Source organism: Dermacentor variabilis, unplaced genomic scaffold (genome assembly GCF_050947875.1).
Source record: "Dermacentor variabilis isolate Ectoservices unplaced genomic scaffold, ASM5094787v1 scaffold_12, whole genome shotgun sequence".
NCBI classification, from domain to species: Eukaryota; Metazoa; Arthropoda; class Arachnida; order Ixodida; family Ixodidae; genus Dermacentor; species Dermacentor variabilis.
In genome coordinates, this window is record NW_027460280.1 from 29,270,227 (window position 1) to 29,298,162 (window position 27,936).

The 27,936-nt window shown below is 44.2% G+C and overlaps 1 protein-coding gene across 4 annotated transcripts in view; it reads left to right on the forward strand.

Annotated features, from left to right (window-relative positions):
• DIP2 (disco-interacting protein 2) overlaps positions 1 to 27,936 on the forward strand; it is a 199,222-nt gene that overhangs the window by 119,940 nt on the left and 51,346 nt on the right. For 3 of the 4 annotated variants that reach the window (XM_075677225.1, XM_075677224.1, XM_075677227.1), the window contains 6 exons: positions 3,781 to 3,861; positions 12,391 to 12,518; positions 14,742 to 14,826; positions 20,195 to 20,293; positions 25,028 to 25,160; positions 25,778 to 25,801. In XM_075677225.1, coding sequence (XP_075533340.1) covers positions 3,781 to 3,861; positions 12,391 to 12,518; positions 14,742 to 14,826; positions 20,195 to 20,293; positions 25,028 to 25,160; positions 25,778 to 25,801 — 550 coding nt within the window. The remainder of the gene's footprint in view (positions 1 to 3,780; positions 3,862 to 12,390; positions 12,519 to 14,741; positions 14,827 to 20,194; positions 20,294 to 25,027; positions 25,161 to 25,777; positions 25,802 to 27,936) is intronic. The other variant, XM_075677226.1, reaches the window with a different exon arrangement.

Sequence of the window (27,936 nt, forward strand, 5' to 3'; positions counted from 1 at the left end):
CATATGTATATATCAGCTATGTTCATAGTGCTAATGAGCTTTAGTGTACCTGGTATCCTGGTCAGTGCAACCTAAATAGTTGTGATATATGTCCCATGAGCCCAACTTCAGATGCAGTTTTCTCTGTATACGGGGTGTCCTAACTATCATGCACCAAGATTTAAAAATATGCAAATGCTACATAGCTGGACAGAACCAAGGTAATGTTGTTTGCTGTCACTTGGAGATACTTGGATTACTTTTGCAATCTGCCTAACTACATAATTAGTTTTAATTAATTAATCAGCTCCTCAACTATTATAAGATGAAAAGTGTCACTGAGAAAATTGTAGAGCAACATGAAAAATTCGCAATACAGCTTTCTGTTGCCCAATATGTGCTACTAAAAGTGTTTTTCCAAGCATGAAAGCAGCCTGCGAATACACGCAACATTGCCGCGTGACTGGCCGCTTGAGGCACTTTACGTGTATTCATGAGCTTTTTTCATGCTCGGAAGAACACTTTTATGTAGCATGTATTGACCAACAGAAAGCTGTATTGAGAGTTTGTCTTTATGCTCTACAATTTTCTGATTGACACTTTTAATCTAATTATAATATTTTAGAAGTTGATCAATTAATTAAGACTAATTATGTGATTAAGAAGAATGCAAGAAACAATCTGGTATCTCCAAGTGATGGCAGACAACATTACCTTAGTCTGTCCAACTATGTGGCATTTGCATATTTTGAAATCTCGGTGCATGATAGTTAGGACACCCTGTAAATAAATAGAATGTTTTGTCTCTACAGTGTATAGAATTCCAGTTATCGAAGATCTTTGATTTATACATTGCACATATCAAGAGCACCCTCAAGAAGTGTTATTTATTGCAACAGCCATCAAAATAAAAGCACAGAACTGGGTCTTATGGAGGGTGTCGGAACGAAATGTTTTTCGTTCTGGTTTTAGTTTCATCCCGTGAAACAAGTTTCATTCTGATACTGCTCCAGAACGAGAAAAAAATAATGATCCGTAACGGTTCATAATAATTTTTGTTTGCATCCCAAAATTTTTGAAGCAATGTAACGATAAAAACATAGTATTTATTTTTCTCAATAAATGAATTACGAATTCTGAGATAATGCTCAGTGCCTTGAGTCAAGGCACTGAGCATGACCTCAGAAGCAGCACGTCATTGAATGTACCTGCCGAAATGTGAGACTGCTGTTCCGATAGAATTACCTTAAATGAACATAAATGCGATACAAAACTTTGGCAACAAAGCATTGTACCCGCAAAAAGCAAAATGATAAGCCCTTCAGCGTGCAAGCCCTGGGTTTCGCTACGGTGCCAATCTGCTAGTGCACCGAGCGGCAGGCTTAGATTAGTGGAGTGCTCCATTGGCTATCGCTCGCACTATCCCTGCCTGAGATGTGCGCTTTTGCAGACCCCTGAGATACGCATTAATGCTGACATTGCCTGACGTTGGTTGTTTCGGATTGCCGACTTTCCCTCAAACTGAAAACCGATAAAAATATTTCGGTTTCACTTTCAAACAAAATAATGAATAAAAATAATGTTTTTGCTGCCGTCAAAAATATAGCTTTTCTTTCATATTTCGTTTTTGTTTTCATTCCATGACAACGCACTGGTCTTATCTGTCTTTCACGTCCATCCATCCTTTCAGTAATGCTGCCTATGTTAGCATGTTACCATTGTCAGGCCACCTGCCCATCCTCAATTTCAGCGTATGGTGAAGCAAAGCGACACATTGCCCATCACTGCCATTAGGGATCGAACTCATGCCCCAGTGGTAATGTACTCTAACCACTGAGCCATCATGCAACTTTCACGCTTGGAAATTTGTATAAAGTTTTCTGCACCACGTGGGCTCTGCTAGTACCTTATTTTCTGGTCTATAAGTCGCACCTTTGTATAAGTCGCACCCCCCTCAAAACAGCAGCTTTTCTGGAAAGAATTGTATAAAAGTTGCACTGGTGTATAAGATGCACCTGTTATTTGGTAAGCGATCTAAAAAAAATACAGTGACGTTTCACTTCGTGGACGCAGATGAGGCACAATCGTATCGGTGCCATTCCTATAGAATTGCTATAGCAATGATATGGACACTCCAAGTCTATTTCTGCCATCGTGGTCGCCGCGATGTTCCGTATAAAGTCCAAGAGTGATAACATCATCCCCATGCGCTGTATGCTGTATGTGCGAGTGAAAGTGTTTGATGGTGGGCCAAATTGCGCACAAGGAAGGAAAGCGGGAAGGCAGCGTGGAATGGAGGGGTGGCGGCTTGTACTCTGGTAGCAACAGCGCAGTTTGCGCAGCGGTGGTCTGCAGATGTGATGACTTCAAAGTCGGTCAACTTGCGGTCGGCCTGCTGCCACTTGCATTGCTGCTCCATCCTTCTCGCTAGGCGCTTGGCAACTCGATCACGAGAAGAACCCCGTACCCCACACACAATCCGTAGCAACTGCCAGAGATAGCATGCAATCTGATTTTGACGGCAGTTTTTTTTTTTTAAGTCTATAAATCGCATCGTTCTATAATATGTACCGATTAAAAATTCAGAAAAAGAAATACAACTTATGCGCCAGAAAATATGGTAGTGGTTTTGGTGCGTGTAATGTTACGGAGGTCGGAGTAACCACTACTATAGTGTAAAGAAAGGTTATTGAGAAGACGGTGGTGTCCACTGTGGGTGCCTTCTGCTTGATCATTTCAAAGACGGAAAAATTGCTCAAGTCTGCTTATATTTTTTTAAATATATTTTTTTTTCTTTTGGACGTTGCATAACACCTGAACAGAATTTTATGAAATGTAACAATTTTTTGGCGTTTGAGCTCAACTAAATATAATGTCTGTTTCATCTCAATAGTTTGAGGAAGTAAGGAGGTAAGATGAGGGGAACACTGCGTGTTCTTGAAACTATAATGGGGAAAGAGAAGAAAGACTGGTAAGACCCAGTCCATTACGTTCCCCAGCCCATATATGGTTTTACTGATGAGCTGACTAAGAAATGTAATCAGCTGCACTTTCTGCTTTTTGTGTCTTCATACTAACAATTATAACTATTTTTTTTTCTAACACAGCACAAACAACGAAGACACACATAAAAAAAAAACAATATGAGCATTTTTTATGTGTCTTCTTGCTTAGCTGTGTTGAGAATACAAATCTGTGGGTTAGCTTAATTCAGCGTCATTCTGACTACATTCTACTTTAAGTATGTGTTTTGTTATGCTATATGCTTTGTTTCATGAGACAAAAGATATCAGTGTTTATGCAAATCCAATCAATGCTTGGTGTGTCTAATATTAAGTACTGTATGTTATAAGAGGTATTATTGCTTTTTGTATAGTTTTGTTTGCATCTCTCAAACAATGTTTTCGTAATTTTATTTTGAGCCGATGAATGCGCTCCTTGCCTACCGACATTTTTCTTTAGCTCGTGAGGCACTGTTTCTGTACAAGGAAGTGTGCTAATGTTGGCTATTACTATGCTTAAAAGCTATAAGCTTAAGCAAAGCCTGGATGACTAAGCCCAAACAATGGATCTTTTGTGGTCATTTCAATAGACTTCAACTGTCTTTTGTAGACTGTCAGAAACAGTACTTTGAGTCAGGGTCTTACTGAGAGTGTTTATTAACATATAGCATTTACATTCCACAACAGTGCTATGGGAAAACCGTAAAGAGCCTTAAAGAATGTTTCATGCAATTTATTGAGCTTTTATTCTGCTTAAGTGCATTGTGCACCTCAATATGGCTTTTTTTTTTTTTTCAAGATGCAACCTCTTCACCAGGATGGAAGACCAGTGACTGACCAGACCTTTGTTCGATCTGGGCTGTTGGGGTTTGTGGGACCTGTAAGTAGAATGCGCCCATTCTCTTCACAAACACATTGATTGTCTTCAATGTTAAAATGCAACCAATCCTCTAGTGAAGCTGCCTTGTCATGCTGCATCACTGTTGTGTCATTTTTGTAATGTATTAAATTTACTTCATGTAACTCTGTGTCAGATTTTTGGGTGTCAATCTTTGGTGACATCTTTGGTTTGATATTCTTAAGCCTGCTTGTATGACTTCAAAACAACTTTGAAAAAAAGCTAGTATTCTCATTTCACTTGTGGTACAGCTAGAAAAAATATGCTTCACTATCAAGCAAAGCTTACCTCAACAAATAAGCAACAACTAGATTTGCCACTGTTCAGTAACCTTGCACATGTATAATTAAAACCTGTGGGGCATGACACATGTTGTGCCTGCAGTGCCTTTCTTGTGTTAAACATGCGTGCAAGTTGCACAGGTGGGTAAGTAGGCAGTTTTGTCAGAGTATGTATCTCTGGGTAAAAAAACATTGCTTGCCCTTTGGTAATTGTATGTAGCAGCTGTTTAATGTCTTTACACTTGTTGTACAGTCAGAAAAAAGACATTAATGTGCCCAGTGTTAGTGGGATACATGGGCACGTGACACTAGCATGAGGGGCAAAAAAAAAAAAGGAAGGAAGGAAGGAAGGAAGGAAGGAAAGAATACCAAAGAAAAAAATTTGCACCTTAGACTAGTGTTGGTTATCTATACAGTGGTGTTGAAAATCATACCATGTGAAGATTGCCATTGACAATGTTTGTTATGCTCATGCCCTTTTCCAGGAGAGAATGAATGGTTGCGTAATTTTCTGCTGATTTCTCATACTGCCTACTGTGTTCATTGTCTGTGTGTGCGGTAGAAAATGACAAGCACACCAGCTTATGGTAACGAAAATTGTTGAAGATGGGCTATTGTATTTATTGCAGGGAGTCTTGCAATGTCCTCTTAGCTTGGAAATGTACTTCAACCTTCAGTGCTTGTTTTTTTGCTTTTGATTTTTTTACACAAATTTTTGTGCACTTGAGACATACTCATTTAAGACTTGACTGTCATAACAGGTAGCAAAAATGTAATCATCATTGTCACCATTACCGTGTGCCAAGTTACTGCTGTCACATGGTATATACTTATTATGTACTGAGGGTTGTTTACAGAATATTTCAGAATTCTGAAGAGGATAAATTAAGAAAATGAAGTCATGAAACAGTGAATGTAGGTCCAAAGTGGAACTTTTAGCTAATGCAGCGCATTGTTGCCACTACTTTTGTACCACATTTTCGTGCAGTCACAGACACAATGTTTTCTTCTCCGATATGAGCTACCTTTCTGAAATCATACTCCATTTCCTTTCTTTTACACCTTCAATTTAGTTTTCACACAGCCTAGAAAAAGAGAGAAGAAATAAAACATTATGGCCAAGAAAGTTATGGGAGCTTGTTCCTTGAGAAAATTATAACCATGTGCCAACCCTAACGAAAAGCTTGGCAGCAGGCAAATTAGAAAACGGCGATTGCACTAAATAGTAACATGGAGTTTTATATGTACCTAACAACCAAGATGAGTTTCATACGGAGAAAAATGCCATGTCACCAAATGGCAATGTGGCAGTGCAGTGCAATCCCAAACTGTATTTATCTTGCCAGTTTATACCAGCATCTCAGAAGGATGAGTCCTACTTGTCCATGCTACAGGTTCTTTTGCTGTGCTTCCTGGGAATGAGTAATGCCTCCCTGTTTGCCTGCTTATTTCACCACATCAGGCTGATTTTGGGCATTCAGGCATATATTACTAGTATTTTGTAATTGACATACTTTCTTCTGCCATGCATAGACACCGATTACGGGAGGGGCTCCGAGGCTCGGGCCCCCTCCGGAGTTTTCTGAGGGGGGGCTCTGCACCCCTCCCCCTGGCGATGCCGAAGGCTACTCTCCCCCCCCCCCCCCCCCCCGCACACACACACCTAAAGTGTCATTACCACAGTTTTGTCACCCACATCATTTGAAGTTTCTTTTTCCTTGCCTCAACCTTTTCACCTAAAATTTTATTGTGGTTAATAGTTTACTGCATCGTTGTTGGTGCAGATGTATACGGCATTTAATTCATAATTTCATTTCATTTCTGCAAATACTGACAATAGTAGGACAAGCGCATTAAAAGCACCAGCGGTGGCTGCCCCTGCAGACTTCAGTGACTTTTATGTGTCAGAACCCAAACACCGAACCGAACCCACAACCTTGGCGAAGGTTGTGGGTTCGGTTCCCACCTGCGGCAAGTTGTTTTTTCATCCACTTTAATTTCCAATAATTTATTGTTTCTTCATTCCATTTATTAAAGACAAGTAATTTCCCCTATGTTGTCCTTGGTGTTGGTGTTTGTTGGCTTCTCATGATATGACTAATAAAAATCGGGCCCCTCGGTTAACGGGACTCCACCGCCAGAGCTGTACTTGTAACTTCCAAACAAGGTACTTCAACCCCAGAACGTCGGCAAGGGGTATCGCTTGTTACACAGTGACAAAGGGAGCAGTGCCGCTTCCTGGCATAGTAAACTTGTCGCACATTATCTACACACATCTGGCCCACCTCACACGCAAACCTGCGCCCACTGTATCGCCAACATATCACGAATAAGTAAATGTGTGCACACTTCACTAAATGTGCCGAAACACCGGTGGCGCCGAGTGCACCAACAGCACATCAATGTTTGAGGCTGGATGTTTCATGGCAGTCCACAGAATAAGCGAGTGACTACTGATAATATGTCTTTGCTACAAGCTGTTACAAAGTACAAACCATCTATGTTCCAAGCCCTTGTGCTCAGCAAGAACAAATCTATCAAAACTAGGCACACTTGCGAGCAATTAGACAGAAAATAGACAATCAGATAGTGACCACACCAAGGAACTTTACCGAGTCAGCAACGTGACAAGTCACTGCTTCAAAGTGTTTTCCAAATAAAGAATGAAGAGCAATACATTCAAATCCTGATTTAATTTAAAAGCATAAAGTTTGGACAGCTCAGAATACATTTCTAGCGCCGCATTTACTATACGCACTGTATATGCTGCTTGTGCCGTTTCGACAAGGCGTAATGAGCGCAGAAAGTGCTTACATGTCCGCTTAAACTGTGGCCAAAGCTTCGTGTCATTCACCGAGTCACCGTCCGCGATATCCGCCAATACAGAGGTTTGCTGAGCCGCACCAGGTGTCAGGCCCAACCATTGTAAACGAGGAGGCGATGGAGACAGCTGAGGCAAGCAGTGGATGCGTCACCACGTGATAAAACGTAGTGGCACCCATGCGATTGCCGCGAAATGGGTCAATACTCGTACTCACAGAAAAAAAGAAGAGGAAGAGAGAGAGAGAGCCTGCAGCTTCTCCGGAAAGGTGAAGCAGTATTAGTGATAGCGAAGTGTACGACAATTACACGAAGGAAGATTGCACCTCCAAGAGACTCTAGATTTTTAGTGGGGTGAGAAGAGTTGGGCTGTGAAATTGAACTCTCTCTTCCTGAGATCTTGCATAAACTCTTATAAGGCCGTCACTTCAGTGAACAATTCTTTGAGGTCACATGCATTTTCTTCAAGTGCAACTGTTATTAAATGTTATATATATATATATACATATATATGTTATGTAATATATTTGTTGAATATACGGGATGAGCCATACATATAGTTTTCGAATGATGGCATGAAAAATCTGGGAAAGAAAAAATGAAATTTTATGAACATTGAACATTGAACATTCTGGACAGGCCGCCATTGGAATATGAACCTGGCAACGTTTAACGCTAGAACATTATCTAGTGAGGCGAGTCTAGCAGTGCTATTGGAGGAATTAGGGGGCAATAAATGGGATATAATAGGGCTCAGTGAAGTTAGGAGGCCAAAAGAAGCATATACAGTACTAAAAAGCAGGCACGTCCTGTGCTACCAGGGCTTAGCGGGGAGACGAGAACTAGGTGTCGGATTCCGGATTAATAAGAATATAGCTGGTAACATACAGGAATTCTATAGCATTAACGAGAGGGTGGCAGGTCTTGTTGTGAAACTTAATAAGAGGTACAAAATGAAGGTTGTACAGGTCTACGCCCCTACATCCAGTCATGATGACCAGGAAGTCGAAAGCTTCTATGAAGGCGTGGAATCTGCGATGGGCAGAGTCAAAACAAAATACACTATACTGGTGGGCGACTTCAATGCGAAGGTAGGCAAGAAGCAGGCTGGAGACAAGGCAGTGGGGGAATATGGCATAGGCACTAGGAACAGCAGGGGAGAGTTATTAGTAGAGTTTGCGGAACAGAATAATATGCGGATAATGAATACCTTCTTCCGCAAGCGGGATAGCCGAAAGTGGATGTGGAGGAGCCCGAACGGCGAGACTAGAAATGAAATAGACTTCATACTCTGCGCTAACCCTGGCATCATACAAGATGTGGACGTGCTCAGCAAGGTGCGCTGCAGTGACCATAGGATGGTAAGAACTCGAATTAGCCTAGACCTGTGGAGGGAACGGAAGAAACTTCTACATTAGAAGCCGATCAATGAGTTAGCAGTAAGAGGAAAAATAGAGGAATTCCAGATCAAGCTACAGAACAGGCATTCGGCTTTAACTCAGGAAGAGGACCTTAGTGTTGAAGCAATGAACAACAGCCTTGTGGCCATCATTAAGGAGTGTGCAATAGAAGTCGGCGGTAACTCCGTTAGGCAGGATACCAGTACGCTATCGCAGGAGACGAAAGATCTGATCAAGAAACGCCAATGTATGAAAGCCTCTAACCCTACAACTATAATAGAACTGGCAGAACTTTCGAAGTTAATCAACAAGCGTAAGACAGCTGACATAAGAAAGTATAATATGGATAGAATTGAACATGCTCTCAGGAATGGAGGAAGCCTAAAAGCAGTAAAGAAGAAACTAAGAATAGGCAAGAATCAGATGTATGCGTTAAAAGCCAAAGCCGCCAATATCATTACTAATATGGATGAGATAGTTCAAGTGGCTGAGGAGTTCTGTAGAGATTTATACAGTACCAGTGGCACCCACGACAATAATGGTAGAGAGACTAGTCTAGAGGAATTCGAAATCCCACAGGTAACGCCGGAAGAAGTAAAGAAAGCCTTGGGAGCTATGCAAAGGGGGAAGGCAGCTGGGGAGAATCAGGTAACAGCAGATTTGTTGAAGGATGGTGGGCAGATTGTTCTAGAGAAACTGGCCACTCTGTATACACAATGCCTCATGACTTCGTGCGTACCAGAATCTTGGAAAAACACTAATATAATCCTAATCTATAAGAAAGGGGACGCCAAAGATTTGAGAAATTATAGACCGATCAGCTTACTGTCCGTTGCCTACAAAGTATTTACTAAGGTAATTGCAAACAGAATCAGGAACACCTTAGTCTTCCGTCAGCCAAAGGACCAGGCAGGATTCCGCAAAGGCTACTCAACAATAGACCATATTCACACTATCAATCTGGTGATAGAAAAATGCGCGGAATATAACCAACCTTTATATATAGCTTTCATAGATTATGAGAAAGCGTTTGATTCAGTCGAAACCTCAGCAGTCATGGAGGCATTACGGAATCAGGGTGTACACGAGCCGTATGTAAAAATACTGAAAGATATCTATAGCGGCTCCACAGCCACCGTAGTCCTCCATAAAGAAAGCAACAAAATCCCAATAAAGAAAGGCATCAGGCAGGGAGATACGATCTCTCCAATGCTATTCACAGCGTGTTTACAGGAGGTATTCAGAGACCTGGATTGGGAAGAATTGGGGATAACAGTTAATGGAGAATACCTTAGTAACTTGCGATTCGCTGATGATATTGCCTTGCTTAGTAACTCAGGGGACCAACTGCAATGCATGCTCACTGACCTGGAAAGGCAAAGCCGAAGGGTGGGTCTAAAAATTAATCTGCAGAAAACTAAAGTAATGTTTAACAGTCTCGGAAGAGAACAACAGTTTAAGATAGGTAGTGAGGCACTGGAAGTGGTAAGGGAATACATCTACTTAGGACAGGTAGTGACTGCGGATCCGGATCATGAGACTGAAATAATCAGAAGAATAAGAATGGGCTGGGGTGCGTTTGGCAGGCATGCTCAGATCATCAACAGCAGGTTGCCATTATCCCTCAAGAGAAAAGTTTATAACAGCTGTGTCTTACCACTACTCACGTACGGGGCAGAAACCTGGAGGCTTACGAAAAGGGTTCTACGTAAATTGAGGACGACGCAATGAGCTATGGAAAGAAGAATGGTAGGTGTAGCGTTAAGGGATAAGAAAAGAGCAGATTGGGTGAGGGAACACACGCGAGTTAATGATATCTTAGTTGAAATCAAGAAAAAGAAATGGAGGGGGGGGGCACGGGCAGGACGCGTGATGAGGAGGGAAGATAACTGATGGTCATTAAGAGTTACAGAATGGATTCCAAGGGAAGGGAAGCATAGCAGAGGGCGGCAGAAAGTTAGGTGGGCGGATGAGATGAGCATAACCAGGCTGATGATATACACACACACACACACACACACACACACACACACACACACACACACACACACACACACACACACACACACACACACACACACACACACACACACACACACACACACACACACACACACACACACACACACACACACACACACACACACACACACACACACACACACACACACACACACACACACACACACACACACACCTATGCTGCCATGTATTCAGAGAATATTATTTTAAACCTTGATATATATTCAGAATCCTTTCTCAAGACAGGTTTTCTTATGTAATATATTTGTTGAATATACAGGATGAACCATACATATAGTTTTCGAATGATGGCATATTATGAAAAGCTGGGGAAGAAAAAATGAAATTTTATGAACATTGAAAACAGTGCATAACCCTTCACTGATATATGCATGTCTGAGTAACTTATACATCAAAGACAATGAAGCAATATATGGTAGTTTTCACACCCTTGAGAAGTTCTTGAGCTCTGCTTTATCACTGCCAAAAATCTACGCGAGCATCTGAAAGTGCTTCAATATATCCAGTGCAATTCCTTCTCCTTATATGAGCCTTCCAAACTTTCACTACATCTCAGCTTAGCACTTCTATAGTCTCTGCCATTACCAATGCATGTTCCTGTATCCTGCACCAGCTTTACTGATGCTGGCTGTGTTCTGCTGGCCTGGACATAACGTCACTTTGCGGCTGCAATACAAGCTACATTGTTAGCTGTTCTTATTGATGATCCATCATTGACTTGACACACACTGCACATTCTCACCATGGTCATCCGGCTGTTCAGGGGCTCCGATGCAGGCTGTGTTGCTGGCTTTTTTTCGAATGACATTTGATACTGACCATGCCGCCACTACATAAAAAACATAATATTGTGGAACTTAAAGGGGCCCTGAAATACTTTTCAAACATAGTAAGAAAATGTTGCTGATCTTAGGCTTCCGTGAACATGTGATCCAAACATTATTGGACTGCATGCAGCAGAGAATTTGTAATCTTGTGTCAAAAGCAGTGAAAAATCACTTGCTTTCTTCTTCGCGATGCCGCCATGTAGCGTCATCACAAGCAGCTGGACCTACAAGAGTCATTGGATGATTTTGTGATTGCGAGGACAGTCTCAGTAATACAATTATTGCTCAACTGAGTTAAATAAAAAAAATAGATAAGTCTGCAGTCGCTAAAAGACCGACAAACCATTTCATCTCTGCACTGCTGGTATAAACATGACAGTTGTGCTTTGCTGTGCTTGCTGCATGTGGCCTCTGAAATGAAAAGTGTAGTGTAGACACCAGAGCTGCTGTGGGGTACCGCCACGAACCATCTTGCATTCAGCCTTTAGCGGGGCCAGTAAGTTATTGCTCCCTTGTGCCCCTTGCCGTCTCCCCTGTGTAGCTTACAGTGTGCTAGTGGAAATGAAAGGGAATAGACAGCAGCTGATTGGCCCGATAACTATGTCTAACTTCGCTTGTGCTTGAAAGATTCAAAACATTTCTTGTGGTGGGAGATTCGTGAGTTGATGGAACCGAAGGGCCTCTGTAACAGTTTTGCTGTAAAACAGGATGGAGACAAGAATAGAGAAGTACAGCACATTGCTTGGCCATTCTTATATTCATTCTGTTTATTGGGCTGTTTCATTCAACTTCCAGAATATACCAACCAACACAGTTCAATGTGCTTCTGTCGAAATCTGATGCACTTTTCTATTAAATAACTTGGGAGTTTAAAGATTAATGCAAATATATTCATATTCAAAAAGTGGCCATAACAGCTTATGAAACTCTTGCTTAAGGTATCATTTCGTGCAAACAAAAGGAATTGTTAATTGACAATGAGGTCATTGAAGTAGTGACAGCAGTTATTTTTGTGCCATAGAAACTGGCATTGGAAAATGTTCATCACAGCTTTTTGTTCTCAGGCCTTATCAAATGTGAATGACATCTTTTTAAGCATATTCTGAGTGTATAATTGCACCTTGCACCTTATATTTTCAGGGTGGCTTAGTATTTGTTTGCGGCACCAGAGATGGCCTGATGCAAGTCAGCTCACGCAAACACAACACAGATGACCTCATTGCTACCGTTTTAGCTGTGGAGCCGATGAAGTTCATCTACAGGGGAAGGTGGGTTTTTTTAGCTTCGTTTATTTCTGCACCTAAGTCACTTTGGTGTCAGGCATTCAAGCTGAAGCCCCTTTCAACTGGGCATGTGTGAATACCTATTTTAAAACCAAATCAAATATGAAAGTCTTAGAGTTCTAAATTAAATGCAACTACTTTTCGAATGCTTTTCTAGTAGTTTTGTAATAGTAAACTTGCTTAGTCTGGGCTTTTAGACAGTAGTATGGAAGTATATTTTGTCATAGAAAATGCATGATAAAAAGACAGTGCTACAAAATGCAACATCAATTTAGAGTGGGAGCATTCTTTCAAAACACCATTTGCATTTCCTTGGTAGATCTATGGCAGACACACCTTGGTATAGCCTCTCAGTCAAAAGAAACAATTGTGGAATCAGTTGGCACAAATTAAGTAGAGAATAAATACCGTATTCACATGAATACAACATTAGAAATAGAGCTTGATGCTCTGGCTAAACGACCCAGTTTTCCATTGGCGAGGTGGACAACACCAGACGCTCTGTGGGCAGAAGGCCTTCCATTCCACTTGCTTTTGCAAGAAATGTACTGGCTTAACTTCTGACACCATGGATTGAGACATGCACTGCACAGGATTGACACGAAAGAAAAGTGGGTGTACATTCTCCACCTGGTTGCCTGTGCCTGGTTGCCAACCTGCATGACATGGTTGCCAGACATAATACATGTTCTGCCAACACAATACAGTTCAAGAAAGCACTTTCCATTTTTTCTCCTTTTCACCCTCTAATACTCTCCTTGAGCTGTGCGAAAGAGCTAGACTGTTGATCTGGAAGGGTGAATACAGACTTGCAAAGTTCCATCACAGATAGTATTTGTAGTCTGTTTATTTATTTATTTATTTATTTATTTATCTATTTATTTATTTTAAAACCCTCAAGCACTATGGGTAGTGGGCGTAATCCAAAAAGCAATAAGTGCAACAAAAATATAGAAAAGTAGAATACAATACCAGCTTGTACAGTGATAATGACATTTGTTGTAAAAGAAACATGGTCACGCTAGCAAGTTTATAAGGTGGCACCACATACAATATTTACTGTGAAGAAATGGAAATGTTGACTGGCAAACAAGAGAGTGGTCGGTTGTTGATACATTACCAGTGGGAACTAGTATGTGGCATAAATGAAATAAGATGTGTTTTTTATGTGTGTGTGACAAAGAGGGGATTCCGCTTTGTACTGGTGATCAGCTCACATGTACTTGTGGATAGATGAGCTCACTGCGCAAGGAATGCTGGCAATCGATTTTGTGGAAAAGGCAAAGGCAGAAAGTTTCATATATAGGTACTAAGGTGACATGGACAAAGTCGATGTTCTTGCAAATGCAGTACTACATTGAGCTCCCAGTGGGATGTGAGGTGGAGGTTTAGCATGACTTGTTACCAGTTGAAGCTGCAGACTAAGCAGGATCATATTGACATGGTTCCGCTTTAAAGGGATACTAAATTAAAAGAAAGTATTAAGTCAAGCTAGATCAATAGCATATTCGTCTAGAAGTCTATCATCGTTTTCTGCATGCCAATAGTATATCTGTTTCTTGCCTAGGAAATTGCCATCGAAGGTCCCGTTGCTGCTTCTCAATTTGAACCCCTCACACCAAAGCAGAGGACTTGACATCATCTCCACGTGACTGCCCTCTATGCCATTGTTATGTCTTTTGTAAACTCTTTATTTAGCTCTATATACGAAGCGTACTGCTTGGTGGGTGTAGGGTGTACAGCTTGCGTGAGTCGCTCTGTGGCTCTGATTGGGTTCAGGTTAGCAGTTACGGTCCCTTGAGCCTCTGCTGCCGGAGCCAGCAAGGTGGTTAACTGCCACATGTTGCCGCCTCGGTCGTTGTAAACAGAGAAAAGTGATGCTGTTTGCAATGGTGGGTCGCGGCCTGTCTTTGGGAATCTGAAGTGCTGACACCACACATAAGAGGGACTATCGTCGACAACTGATGGTGCCGCTCCGATTTTCTATTTTCCTCATTATCTCACTTACAAGGGCTCTGTTTTCATTACAACTGAAGAATTCATTATTACAGAAGCATAATCTTTCAATCTAGCTCGGCTTAACATTTGCCTTTAGTGTTCCTTTAATGTATCAGGTCGGAAAGGCACTTCAAGCATGACATTTTATTTATTAGTGCTTTATAGCCCGAAAAGCATCAGTGCTCATAAAAGTAACTTGCTTTCTTTCAGGATTGCTGTGTTCTCAATCAAAGTACTCCGGGATGAGCGCATCTGTGTTGTTGCTGAACAGCGGCCAGACTGCACTGAGGAGGAGGTGAGTGTGTCAAACATAATGAAGGTCACTTGAAGTGGGAAACGTTTTGCACAGATTATGCCTGAATTTTAAAAATGAGAATTTGAAGTAGCGTTTGCCAAATGGATGAAATTTATTTTGTCTCACATTGCCTGGAATGTACACTGCATGCTCCCATCTTGTCAGTTATTCAACAGAGGCATGTAAGGAAACTATGTCTTTTATTTAATATTAAAAAAAAACATTGGATCAATTTTGTGGCCTTGGTGTTGGTAACGATGATGAAAGTTTTGTTTTCTTGAGCAAAGGGAGCCTCCTCTTGCTCTTTTATCTTCTGTTTGAATGTGCCTGCTGCCATTTCCACCAGCTTATGAAATGTTGGGCATGTATAGCTATTGATGGCAAAAATGGTGCTTTCATAATTATATGGCTGTTTGCTAATTGACTGTCTGAGCCCAGCCACAGATATGGTTCAGATTATTTTATTATCAATAACCATGGCTACCAGTCTGACTGCCGCAATGTGTTTGTCTTGATGTAGTGCCTTGTTTATAAGCTATAAAATGTGTGAATAGGCAAAGTACAGTAATCCCTCATTTTAACGAAGTCAGAGGGATGGCGAAAAAATTTGTTATAAGGGGTAATTCAATATCAGCGGCCACTCGAGAAAAGCTAAAGAAGTGGAGCTTTAATTGCATCACAACTGTGAGGAATTCAAAATACAACGCATTCAGTGAAGCAAAACTTCAGTTAGGTGCAAAAAAGGCAGAGAGCTTTGGCTGTCTCAAGTTCTTACTGGGCGCGAGCAACCCCTGCTCTAATATGACCGAGCATTGCACGAGGCCATGGGCACCGCCCATGCATTCAACCTTATTTCGCAGCAGGCGTAGGTACTTCCGCATCTGCACCGTAGTTGGCACTTCATGTGGCTCTTCGTCCGCCGGCTCTTCGTCCTCGTCAAGCCACCAACAGTGTCAATTAGTATCTCCGCATCCATCACTGGGGCGACCATGGGAGTAGCAGCATCAGCCAATGCGAATGTCTCAAAGTTGCCTTCTACCTCTTGGCCACCAATTTTATGAACAACCTCGTACAGATCGCTGCAAGTCCTTTCATCATCAGGCTGGTCATTGTCAGGGTCACTGACGACGACGCTGGAAAAGCCGGCGTGTGCAAAGCAGTTGGCGACCTTCGAAGGTGCGAGTTCTTTCCATGAAAAGTTCAGCAAATGAATCGCACCAAGCAAATCAGTGTTGTACGTCTTGCTGGCGTCATACGCTGTGAGCATGTGCTGCAAAAGAGCCTCGCGGTACAGCTTCCGGGTGGGCTCAATGATGCCCTGATCCATTGGTTGCAGTACCACGGTTGTGTTTGCAGGCAAAAATTCCACACCGATCACCTTGAGGTTGTTGTTCTTCCCGTGGCTCGGACAATTGTCAATTATGAAAAGCACTTGCTGATTCTTTGCGCGAACCATCTATCCAAAAGGTGCATGTAGTCTTCAAAAATAGCAGCAGTCATTCATGTTCGCTTGTACTTCTGTAGATGCATTCCTTGGGAATAGTTGCATTTCGGAAGCACCGCAGGTTGTCCGCCTTCCCCAGTATCAGCAAGGGAAGCTTATCCTCACCTGTTGCATTGGCGTCAAACAGCACCATGACACGTTCCTTGCCCTGTTTTCCTCCGGATGAGGATTCGCCAGCGGTAGTGAACGTGCAATTCGGTAGCATCTTGTAGAAAAATGCAGCCTCATCTAGGTCGTAGATGTCTTTGTCTTCATACTTTTCAAGTAGAGCTTGGATTCAATCTTGGCGCCATACGTCTACAGTGTCACGGTTCATGGCTATGCTTTTGTCAACAATCGACTTTGAGGTCACGCCATATCGTTTCTTGAACTGCTCAAGCCAGCCATTGCTTCACTTGAAATCTTTATGGCCCATTTGGAGGGCGAGAGCTTCAGCTTTTGCAGTACAGTCGAACCTGACTATATCAAACCCGTTTACATCGAATTATTCTATATATCGAACAATTTCTGGACACGATATAGTTACAATGAGTATATATCGCAAAAATGACGCTTACATCGAACAAAAATAGCAGCGACACCCGATATATCGAACGTCAAGCGCCGGAAAGTGCCCCCGGAAGTTGGCTTTCCCTCGCGGTGGCGGAGAAATGCGCGGCTCCATCCAACCGCTCTCCCTACCATGACCGCGCCCGACCGCGCTGCCTCAGACGAGCCGTCGGCACCCCCCCCCCCCCCCCTCCTGCAAAAAATGATCCTGGCCCGCCCACAGCGCTTGCTTAGACAGCCAATCAGATGCTCTTGTGCCCTCGTCGTGCAAGATGGCGAAAGTGCGAGTTGTCTCGCTGCTTTTGTGTGCGCCTTGTAGGCCTTCTCCCACAGTGTTGCCATGATGAAGCGGCAGAATTTGCCTTTTGTCGTGAAGCTCGCAATCATAAATCGTGTCGAACGCGGTGAGAAGTCGGATGTCCCCGCAGAGCACAAGATTCCGAGGAGCACTCTCGGCACGATCTTGAAGAATAAGGGGGAGATTAGGGCTAAAGCGTCCAAACTTGCGACCCGGTGCCTGTGGCGCCCGACCCGTACGCACGGCCGCGTACGAGTGGTTAATCTGAAATTGCTTCAGCCATGCCGACTTCCGCGTGCTCGGTGATGACCGTAAATTTTGATGAATGTGACGAAGCCGTTGCCAGTGTTGCCGAAGTTTGGAGCGAACTGTCAGAATTTCCTGAAGCTGTTGACGATTCAACGGTGGATGAGTTTGTGAGCGCAAATGATGTGTCGCGACCACGGGAGAACCCGAAAACGAAGACTACATTGCCAACATCGTACCGAGCACAAGTGAAAGTGGGCACAATGAGGAAAGCAACGACGGTCCCACATCCTCCGAAATGATTGGTGCGCTCGCAATAGTCCGGTGCTTCTGCGCGAATGCGGAAAGTTGCGGCCTCAGCTGCTCCGACTCCTTAATGTGGAAAAGTGCGTGCGTCGCAGGCAGCGAAATTGCCAAAGCAGAAGAAAATGCAGGACCATTTCGTGCGAAACTAAGCTAGTTTAATCAATAAAGTGATTTTATAAATGGTATGTGCTTTTACGACATCCAATTATTTAGCAGGCTTATATCGAATTATGCTCTATGTCGAACTGATAGGCGTTTTTTTGCGAGTTCGATATAGCCGTGTTCGACTGTAAGTGCAGGTCCATGTGCGGGGAGATTTGCACTCCTGGCATTCCTCAGCCACTGTAGAAGTGCACCTTTCACTTAGGGGTATTTCGAATCATGATTCCTCTTTCTCTTAGCCGAGAAGCTCTTTTCAAAACCATCCAGCACAGCTTCCTTGTTTTTCAATACAGTTGATAAAGTAGACTGCAGTATGCCTAATTTCTGTGTGATGTCAGTTTTCCACCGGCCGCCTTTTTCCACTTCTTTTATGAACAGAACTTTCTGCTCCAAAGTCAGACACTTCACCCGGAGACTGACAGACCCATTTATCACTGTAGACAACAAAAGCACACGCGAGGCACACCTAACGAAGCACTCTGAATAACACACAATCGCATGGCCTGCAGAACGGATCCAAATGCTCGCACTGTCAACGCCGAAGTGACTGAACGTGGCAGGCGATGCAGAAGGCAGAAGCTTCAAAATGTCGTCAGGGCATCTCGCTTTCCTCGTTAGTGCACGCTGGTGATGGCGATGGTTGCAATGGCGGGCTTGGCATCAGCTTGACTTGCAGCGGAAGAAAGGCGATCAGAGTTATGGAGACCAAGAAACAGGAACTGCAGAGGGCACCCGTTGGTGGAAGATTGTGCTTGGGAGGGCAGGCCGGAAGAGGGCAGCTTTGTAGGAGCAGCTACGTCGAAACTGGCAGTGAGGAGGTGAGGAGTTGACATCAAGGCGAGTTGTTCGGACTGGCGTCCAAACAGCTTGCAAACTGGAAAGCGAATGAGGAGGGAGAAGGCAGTGGCCGCTTTTATAGGGTGGGTGCGGAGGTCACGGAACACTACGTGAGTATTGCACTGGAAAACTACCCAAATGCCATGGCTCAAGTCAGAGGTTGTGTTTGTTGTGGTCTAAAAACGATTAGCCGCTCATTGTGGGTACGCAGCGCGATCGTGAAAACTGAACGTTTTTGCAGTAGGGGCTTTGCATGTTCACGGAAATTTTCTCCTGAGGTGTGCAGCCGTGAAGTTTGCGAAACGAGAGTTTTTCGGCACACTGTTGTCGACGACACTGTGCTAATTCTACGGTTCGAGTGCGGTGTTGGCACACCGTCGCGTCTGCGCCATTGAAAAATGTCTAGGAACAAAATTCAGTGACCCTACCACGCATTTAGACTGCTTGTCTAAAATTGGATGGCACGAATTGAGCATGACCAGCTCAAGAAAAACACCGGGGAAACACCAGCTTGCATTGATCCACCATGTTGACAGCCTGACTCGCTGCTGGCGATGCTCGGATTTTTCGTGTTTTCGGCAAGTTATTGGTCAATTTGCACCGACAAAAGTGCAACGAAGCTAGGGGCGATGTTTTATTGCGATGCAGGCCAATTACAGTGAGCAGCGAGCAACTTTCTAGACCGGTTTCCCCAAAGTTATCTTCCCGATTTGTTAACGTAGCTCCTCGCATTGAACATGGCACTTATAATCTGAGGGACACTTCCTTTGTGCTTTTCGGCACGTTTCATCATCAGAAGTGCTCTTTAGCGAGGTAAAACTTTGCATTTCGAGCGCACCCATGGAATGCTACGGTGCAAGTCTGCCCGCGGTCATTTGGCCACTTTTCAGCACCCAAGAGACCACAGTTTTCTGGCATTGCAAAGTGTCAGGAAAACTTTATTTTCGTGTGGATTCTATCACGGGGGACACCAGCGATGTGATTGCGATCGAGATTAACGGTTCGGGCATGCTGCACCATTGAATTTGACAGCTTCCGTTTGCTCCACAGTAAACAGCTGGGAGCACTCGGCACTCGCTTGGTACCCGTTAATAGGCGGTCATCGGTCATGGGTTTGGTACTTCTGTGGCCTGTGCTGCGCCTGCATGAGACTAATTCGTCGGCAGTACTAATTTGACACTGAATGTGCAAAAGGGTCACCGCCGCTGAGCGGTGGAAATGCCTCCGCTCGCCGCTTCGCTCTAAGCGGGTCAAGCTCTTCGTGTGCTTCGAATAATGTGACTTAAAATGCATGTGTTTGGGTCGGGACTCGGAAGAAATTTCGAATTAAGTGATATTTTGAGTAAAGCGATTTCATTATAAGGAAGGATTACTGTATGTTTTAGCATGTGTGAACTTGTGATGGCATTGCATACGAAATTGTAAATGAAAATTTAAGAAAGGTGTCTTTCTTATTCTTTTTTCAGAGCTTTCAATGGATGAGCAGAGTCCTTCAGGCTGTGGACAGTATTCACCAGGTTGGAATCTACTGTCTGGCTTTAGTGCCACCAAACTACCTACCAAAGGTAATTTGCCTTTCTGCTTCAGTGCAGCATACAAGCAGGTTTATCCTTAGAAGTGTTCGTACATTTAAAGGAAGGTATAGTATTTCAAAATGGTGTATCATATAGAACGAGGTCGGTATAGTGTTGCAGCATGCTTTCTGCCATATTTAAGCTGTGTGCAAAGGGTTTTCAAGCTGATGCCAACATGTCCATGAAATGCAAGAGTAGTTATGCACTTCACGATGTTGTGTACAGAGTTTTACATCTGCATGTCCACAAATCCCCCTTAATGGCTGAATTAACCTGGAATAGTTCCCCCACCACTGCTTTTTCAAAGCCTCACAGTTGTGGACAGCTGTGTGCACCTAGTTCTTTAGCAACAGCCAGCCTGCCTTCAGAGAATGTATTGCTTCTGTCCCTATGTGAGTGCATGCAACAACATGAGTTTGTATCAGCTTACTTGCTGTACAGGCATTCAGGTTGGCCACAACTTTCCTCTTGAAGGCTATTGGTAATCCCTGTGAGCACCATCTTTGGTTATTGGGATAAGAGAGAGGAGATGGGGGAGGAAGGGGGAGGTGTAGGGATAAAAACAACAAATAAAATAAAGAAAGTGTGGGGGTAAGTGTACAGGACTGTCACTGCGGTGCAAGCATGGAACATTTGATGTTTGCTGTGCAGCAAGAGACCTATGATAATGATGCCATAACACTTTAGACAAAACACTTCATGGTTGTACTAGACAACATGAAACATTTTTGGCATGTGAAAAACAAATTGTATGCACCAGTGGGCAGTGTGTGCTGGCATGGCTCTTCCTGACGAAAATACACTGACAGTGGTCCCTTCCTTCATCTGCTTTACAGGCACACTTGCATTTCCAATACTAAACAACTTTATTGGGGTGACATGAGTGATTTACATTGCTTTCTGTGAGCAAATAAACTTGCCACTAATTCTTAGTCACTGACTGTTTAAGACAGTGAATGACATCCATCGGATGTGGTTTATTGATGCAACTGCCAAGATGGCGCTTGCGTGTGCCTTCGCCTCACGTGTTCTTGACTTCTTCATTCATCCCTTCCTTGAAACGCCTTAACGACATGGCCAATCTTCCATGTTTGAGGTGGCATGTTTATGGCCTCGACGACAAGATCGCCGGGCTGTTAGTTTGAGGACAGTGTTGACTTGCTGTATTGAGCAGAGTGTAGGAACAGGAAGTGTCCCTTCTTCCTCCGTTTCCAAAGCCCTCGAAGAAGCTTTTCTGATACCAGACTCATCGTCGGGGCAGCTGCATGAGCTGGCGCAGCTGCATGTAGCAGTCTCTCTCAGTGATAAATTGCCAGCTTTACTCGAAACCATCCGAGCAGTGTGTCCCTGGTAATGTTTGGTCTCCTCACTGCAGTGGCAGTAGGAGGAGTGGTGATGATTGTGCTGCGGAAATTTCTGTGTCTGTTACACTGTGTGCACAGTGTAACTGGGAAAAATGTACTTCTCATCACAGAAGTCTGCTTGTATCTCGCGACTGGCCTTTGACGCAAGATCTGCGTACTTTGTGCGCTGGGTGCTTTAGCCTCGTGTAAGTCTGTAAGGGTGGATGAGCGGTTCAGAAACTGGTTTCTTGGGCACCCTCGTGGACTGTGACTTCTGTATCTGTTGTGACTCAGGTGACCTCGCTCTTTTCGAAGGCTGTTCTCTGTCACGGTCACTGGTCCCTTGACAGGTTTCATTGAGCCTCTTGCTCAACTCTCTTGCTCAGTGAAAATGCTGTTTCCAAAGATGGTCGATTTCATTGTAGGCCTGTAGTTGTTCTCGAGAACTCTGAACGAGTGGTCCACTTTAGTGTATTGTGTTGGCGACTCAGTCATATGTCGCATGTCATCATGGTAGATGGACAGGCTGGACCTAATTTCGAACACGGGCTGGAACGAAGCTGACTGGGGTCGTCGACTTCGTTTTCCCGGCGGTAGAAGGCCGGCTTCTGTTGCGATTTTTCTGAGTCTAGATACATATTGAGTGGCGTGGTCACGTTGATTATACAGTACAAAGGAGGGTAGTCGTTCGATACAGATCCGGCAGCCAGCGCTAATGCTGAAGGTACTGGCAGTGGTAGACAAGGTTGGCGTTGCCCGTGTCTTGCAGAGGTATTTTTCGGTAAGCACCTTGTACAGGAGGCCTGGCTCTGTTCTCTGCTCGGCTTGCACCTGCAGGAACTTCATGACCTTTCGTACCACCTCATGCCCCAACATCAAGAGTAGACCCGTCGTTGGCCTCAGTCTCCTTCATGCGTTGACGGTAGAGTATGGCGATGTCTTCGGGGAATGATCGCATAAGTACATGATGAAGTATGATTGCATATTCTGATGCTGGATCCGTGAGGCTGTCGAGGCAACTTGTATAAAAGTGCACCTCTTCGTAGAGTTCCTGCAGCTGCGATACCTGAGAAGAGCGATCAATGGGTGTGATGACAAGCAAACTGTCAATGTGGTCGTCAATGAGGGCCGTACGGCATTTGAACCTCTCTCGGAGTGCTTTCACCGCTACTGTGTAGTTCACTTCTACCAAGTGCACACCTTCGATTGCACACTTCGCAGTTCCAGTTAAGTGTAATTTTAAATACGAAAACTCTATGTCAGACAGCTTGCAGTTATTGTGAATTGTGGCCTCAAAATGTTTCCAGAAGTTCTGCCACTCGTGAAGTTCATCGGAGAAAACAGGTGCCTGTAGTTTGAGGCGGGGAATTCATTGTATTGGTGCTCAGGAACGTGCTTGAGTAGAGACACCTTGGGTGGAGGGTTTGGTCACAACGCTCCGTGTCGCGCTGTGTCCAGCCCTTGCATCAGAATTCAAAAGGAAGCAGACACAGCTCATGGTGTTGTGGACCTTGTCGTGGTACTCCAGAGCTACGATGGCACCCGCCTCATACTCGTCACCGTCGCATGAGGTCGGTGATCTTGTTGATCGCTACAAGCACCGAGTCCTTGTCCTGCAGGTTGTTCAAAATAAATTGCCGGTCAGAGAGTCAATGACGCACGGCTTGTAGTACTTCGGTGGCGGATGAGATGAGCCTTGTAGCAGCAGCTCAAAGTATGCCCCTTCTGCGTCGCAGTCGATCCAACATTGGTGCAGGACGCCAGTCTGCTCCCGGGTTTCACGGCACCAAAAGAAAAGACAGAGACTTAGCTTGTCGGATCTAGTTTATTGATCCAACTGCCTGGATGGCACCAGCATGAGCCTTCGCCTCATGCATTCTTGACTTCTTTCTTTACAGCTTTCAACACTGACCAACTATTAACTTCTGGCCAACAAAAGCAGCTGTGCAGAACAGGGACAACTGGTGTTTTGATGTTTGGAAAATGTTTGATTCATATAGCTTAACTGTGATGTCTGGAATACCTTTGGTTAATCAAAACATACCTGCACAGTTTCCAGTTTGTTCAAACAAGCCTGGCAACAAAATGAACTACACTCGAAGCTCGTTATAACGAAGTTAAAGGGGAAGCTGAAATTACTTTATATTGATTACTTTGTTGTACCGACTATTGGTATGCACAACTTTGAACATACAAAGAAGACTACAGCTCTGTGGCCTGCCGGAATCCTATGCGATGCAATGAAAATTCAATGAAGTAACGATAAAAGGCTCTCTAGCGTATGCAACACAAGATGTTGCAACCATCGAGGAAGGAAAAGACTAGGAGGGAGCATCACGTAACAAGCTTGAAGGCTATTCAGAAAAAATTTAGGGGACTGAGATGATGGGAAATAGGCACTCGCGTGATAGGCAAGCGGTAGTTTTAGTTGGCTTGCCTTGGTTGCGTCTGCTGTGGGGGTTTCAGAATATGTGCACATAGTAGGCGTGACAAATGCACGCTGAGGTTAGTGAAGGAATTCAAGCATGTGAGGCAGTCAAGTCTGTGTTATGTCAGTAAGAACATGCACCGAACCACCACACATTATGTTTATGCGACTTTTTCCGCTGACTCGTGCCTAGTTCACATGATCTTGGAGGTCACACCTTGAGCGCATCGCGGTGCATCGCAGTGAGAGAGAGAAATGGAGACACTGGTATTTAGCATGCCGTGTGCAGGATCGTCAATACGTGGCACAGCGCAGCTAGACGGCGCCTTTGAGATGGCGATCTTGAAGATTGCACCTAGCTTTGCCAGCTACATGCTGCAAAGAGAGAGAGAAAGATATGATAAGCATGAAGTGCTGCTTGTGCACGGCCACCATGCGCACAACTACGTACGGCGGTGACCGCGCACTGGACGCGTGGCTGTGATGGCATACGCGATGCTGGAATTTTGAACTACCATGCCGAACGAATGCGAAAAGGGATATGCTCGGTGCGCAACGGTCAATATTTTTGGTTTCAGAGACAAACTTCGTTATATCTCTTGGCAGAACAATTTTACTTCATTAAAACATGGCTTTGTTATATCCCATCTCATTATAATGAGGTTAAAGTGTAAATGTCACTAGGAAAGCTGAAAGATGGCCATGCCCAAGGAGTGCGGCTGTTTCTAAAAGAAGAAAAATAAAAGAAAAAAGAAAATGTGCAAGGCATCCATATTTTGGTCACCGTTATACATTGCCTCTATAAAGTGTGTGGCAGCCTGATGTTAAAGTCCAATGTCAGTATGTCCTATAATTTACTGACTGTACTGTTAGATTTTTCTGTTGTTGGTGATGTATCGATGAACCTGATGGATGACATGCTCATGCTGTCTGGTGTCTTGGAATATTTTACAGACGCCACTTGGTGGCATCCACCTGCCTGAAACCAAGAGGCGTTTCCTTGAAGGCAGCCTGCACCCAGCTAATGTGCTCATGTGCCCACACACATGTGTCACCAACCTACCAAAGCCCCGTGAAGTGCACCCAGGTAAATGCCATTTCTACATCATGGCAGCTATTAATTGCTTGTGCCAGGCTTTGCATGCACAGCTTTTATACTCCCTGTGGGATGGCTTCGTTTGCGTGGTTTATGGTGCTCTGCTTATCTCAGCTGCTCTCTCTAGCTGTGGCTCACTGTAGTTACCCCATTTGGCTCAGTAGCTTCTTTTTTGACCTGGCAAATTAGCGAACATTTGAATCCTCTAAGGATTGTGTCCTGCCTCTGTCTGTGATAATTCAGTGGAACATTGATGCACTGTTGGCTTCTAGGGAGACCATCATCTCATGCTCCTTTTCTTACCCATTTCTGCTAGGCCAGGAAGACGTTAGGTTATTTGCCTATCCCCTCTGCATTCCCTAAAAGTGTTCCTCGATCCTTACTTCACATTATCTATCACTTACCCCACTCTCTAAGAACATGGTAGCATTTTGTCTTGTGACTAGGTGTGGGCTCTTTGCTGTTAACACTGGTGTTTCACCTTTTGTAGTAACAGATTGTCTCATGTGTCTGCCTCATATCCATCTGTGAAAGTAAGCGTGTGTGCACTCTTGTTTTTCTGATCCTTGTGAAACTGACAACGTATCTTTATTTGTCATGCACTCCAGCGGACCTGTCACAAGATTCTCCAAGTAATGTTGTCCCCCTTTCTTCCACACATTGTGTTGCATGGAATGGCTTGGCTCATTTTATATTCCTTTGTTTCCACTTGATTTTGCTGCTTGTGTGTGCGTGCGTGTGTGTGTGTATGAAAGCCATATCTCAGTACTATCATCTGCACATTGTTGTCTTTACAAGTTTTCATAACTATCATGCTGGGTGCTGTTAGTGTGTTTTCATGGCTGTTGGTGCGGTCTGTGACAGGCAACATTGGCAGGTAACATCTGATTGTATGATATTGTTTTTGTGTGGAAAGACACAGATGAGAGAGGCTATTTACAAGCTATTTACACTGGAGCCAGACAGCCAGGCCAACACTCGCTTGTGCCAAGGGCCCAGCCCCACTTCATCGTCGTTCTCACGGCGGCTCATCTCTTGAGCATCTCTCGATGATATTGCAATGCCACCCCCCCCCCCTCCGTCGGCAAAAGGGCCGTCACAGTGCTGTTAAATATCCAAGGCACGTGGAGAGTTGTAGGGCTTGAGTTGGGCGACGTGGACAATGTCACTGGTTGTCACAGCGGAGGACGTAGTGGGCGTGGCTAGAACGATTTCATAGGTGACATCGGTCACTTAGCGGAGCACGCGATATGGGCCTGTGTAACAGGAAAGCAGTTTTTCACAAAGGCCAACTTTACGCGATGGTGACCAAAGCAACACAAGGGTGCCGGGCACAAAATGGACATCACAGTGACGGAGGTCGTAGCGTTGCTTCTGTTTGTCTTCAGACACTTGTAGGCGAGCATGCTCAAGTTGGCGAGCATGGTCAGCATGGGCGATTACATCACGGGCATAATCGCTACTTGAAGCTGTGGTGGACGGAAGCACACTGTCCAGTGGCAGCGTCGTGTCTTGGACATACAAGAGGTAAAATGGGGAAAAGCCAGCAGTTTCGAGACGGGAACAGTTTTACTCAAAGGTAATGTAAGGCAGAGCCAGGTCCCAGTCCAGGTCGTCCAGGTCGTCTGACACGTATTTCGATAGCATGTCTGTAAGGGTGTGGTTCAAACGCTCAGTGAGGCCGTTCGTTTGATGGTGGTAGGAGGTGGTGAATTTATGCTGTATTGAGCAGGCATGCATGATGTCATCAATGACTTTGGCCAGAAACGTATGGCCATGGTCTGTTAGCAATTGACGCGGAGCACCATGCATTGAAATGATATCACGTAGAAGGAAGTCTGCAACATCAGTTGCGCAACTGATCGGAAGAGCGCAGGTCACGGCTTAACGGGTCGCCGTAGTTCGCCACGACTGCAACTCCCTTGTTTCCTAATGTAGATTCCGGAAATAGGCCGAGAAGGTCTAAGCCGACACGATAGAAGGGCTCGGCAGGGATGTCGAGTAGCTGCAAGTAATCAGTGGGGAGCTGGGAAGGCTTCTTGCGTCATTGGCAAAGTTCATAAGCGGCGACGTAACGTCGTAGGGAACGGGCAAGGCCCGGCCAGAAAAAACGGCGACGTACACGGTCATAGGTTTGGGATACACCGAGGTGTCCTACTGTTGGTGCGTCGTGAAGATCTTCTAGAATGGTTGAGCGGAGGTGTTTAGGTATTACAAGTAGGAACTCAGAGCCGTCCAGATGAAGGTAATGACGGTACAGGGTACCATCGCAGAGGACGAAGAGGCGTAGAGTAGAGCATCGGCCAAAGAGTGTTCAAAACGGTTGACGAGTGCTCTGATGTAGGCGTCACGACGTTGCTCATCGGCGAAATGAAGCAGCTGTGATACAGAGAATACGCAAGCAGCACTGGCCATATTGGAGGAGTGAGAGTCGTCAATAGGGTAACGCAACAAGCGCGAGCAAGTGTCAGCCTGGCTGTCTGGCTCCAGTATAGATAGCCTGTAAATAGGCTCTCTCTTCTGTGTCTTTCCGCACATAACAATATGATTAGTAAAATCTATTGGCATGGCAACATCTGATTTCTATTGAGATAAAGATTATATTTATAGCTTACGGTATTCCATGTGCATTTAAATTACCAGTCTTTATTCACCTGCATTAAAAGGTGTTGTTTACGTTTTTTTTTTTTTTTTTGCTCTACCAGCGAACTGTACTTCAGATCTTGTAAAAACCTTACCTAGGCCTTTTCATCACTTAGGCCAATGC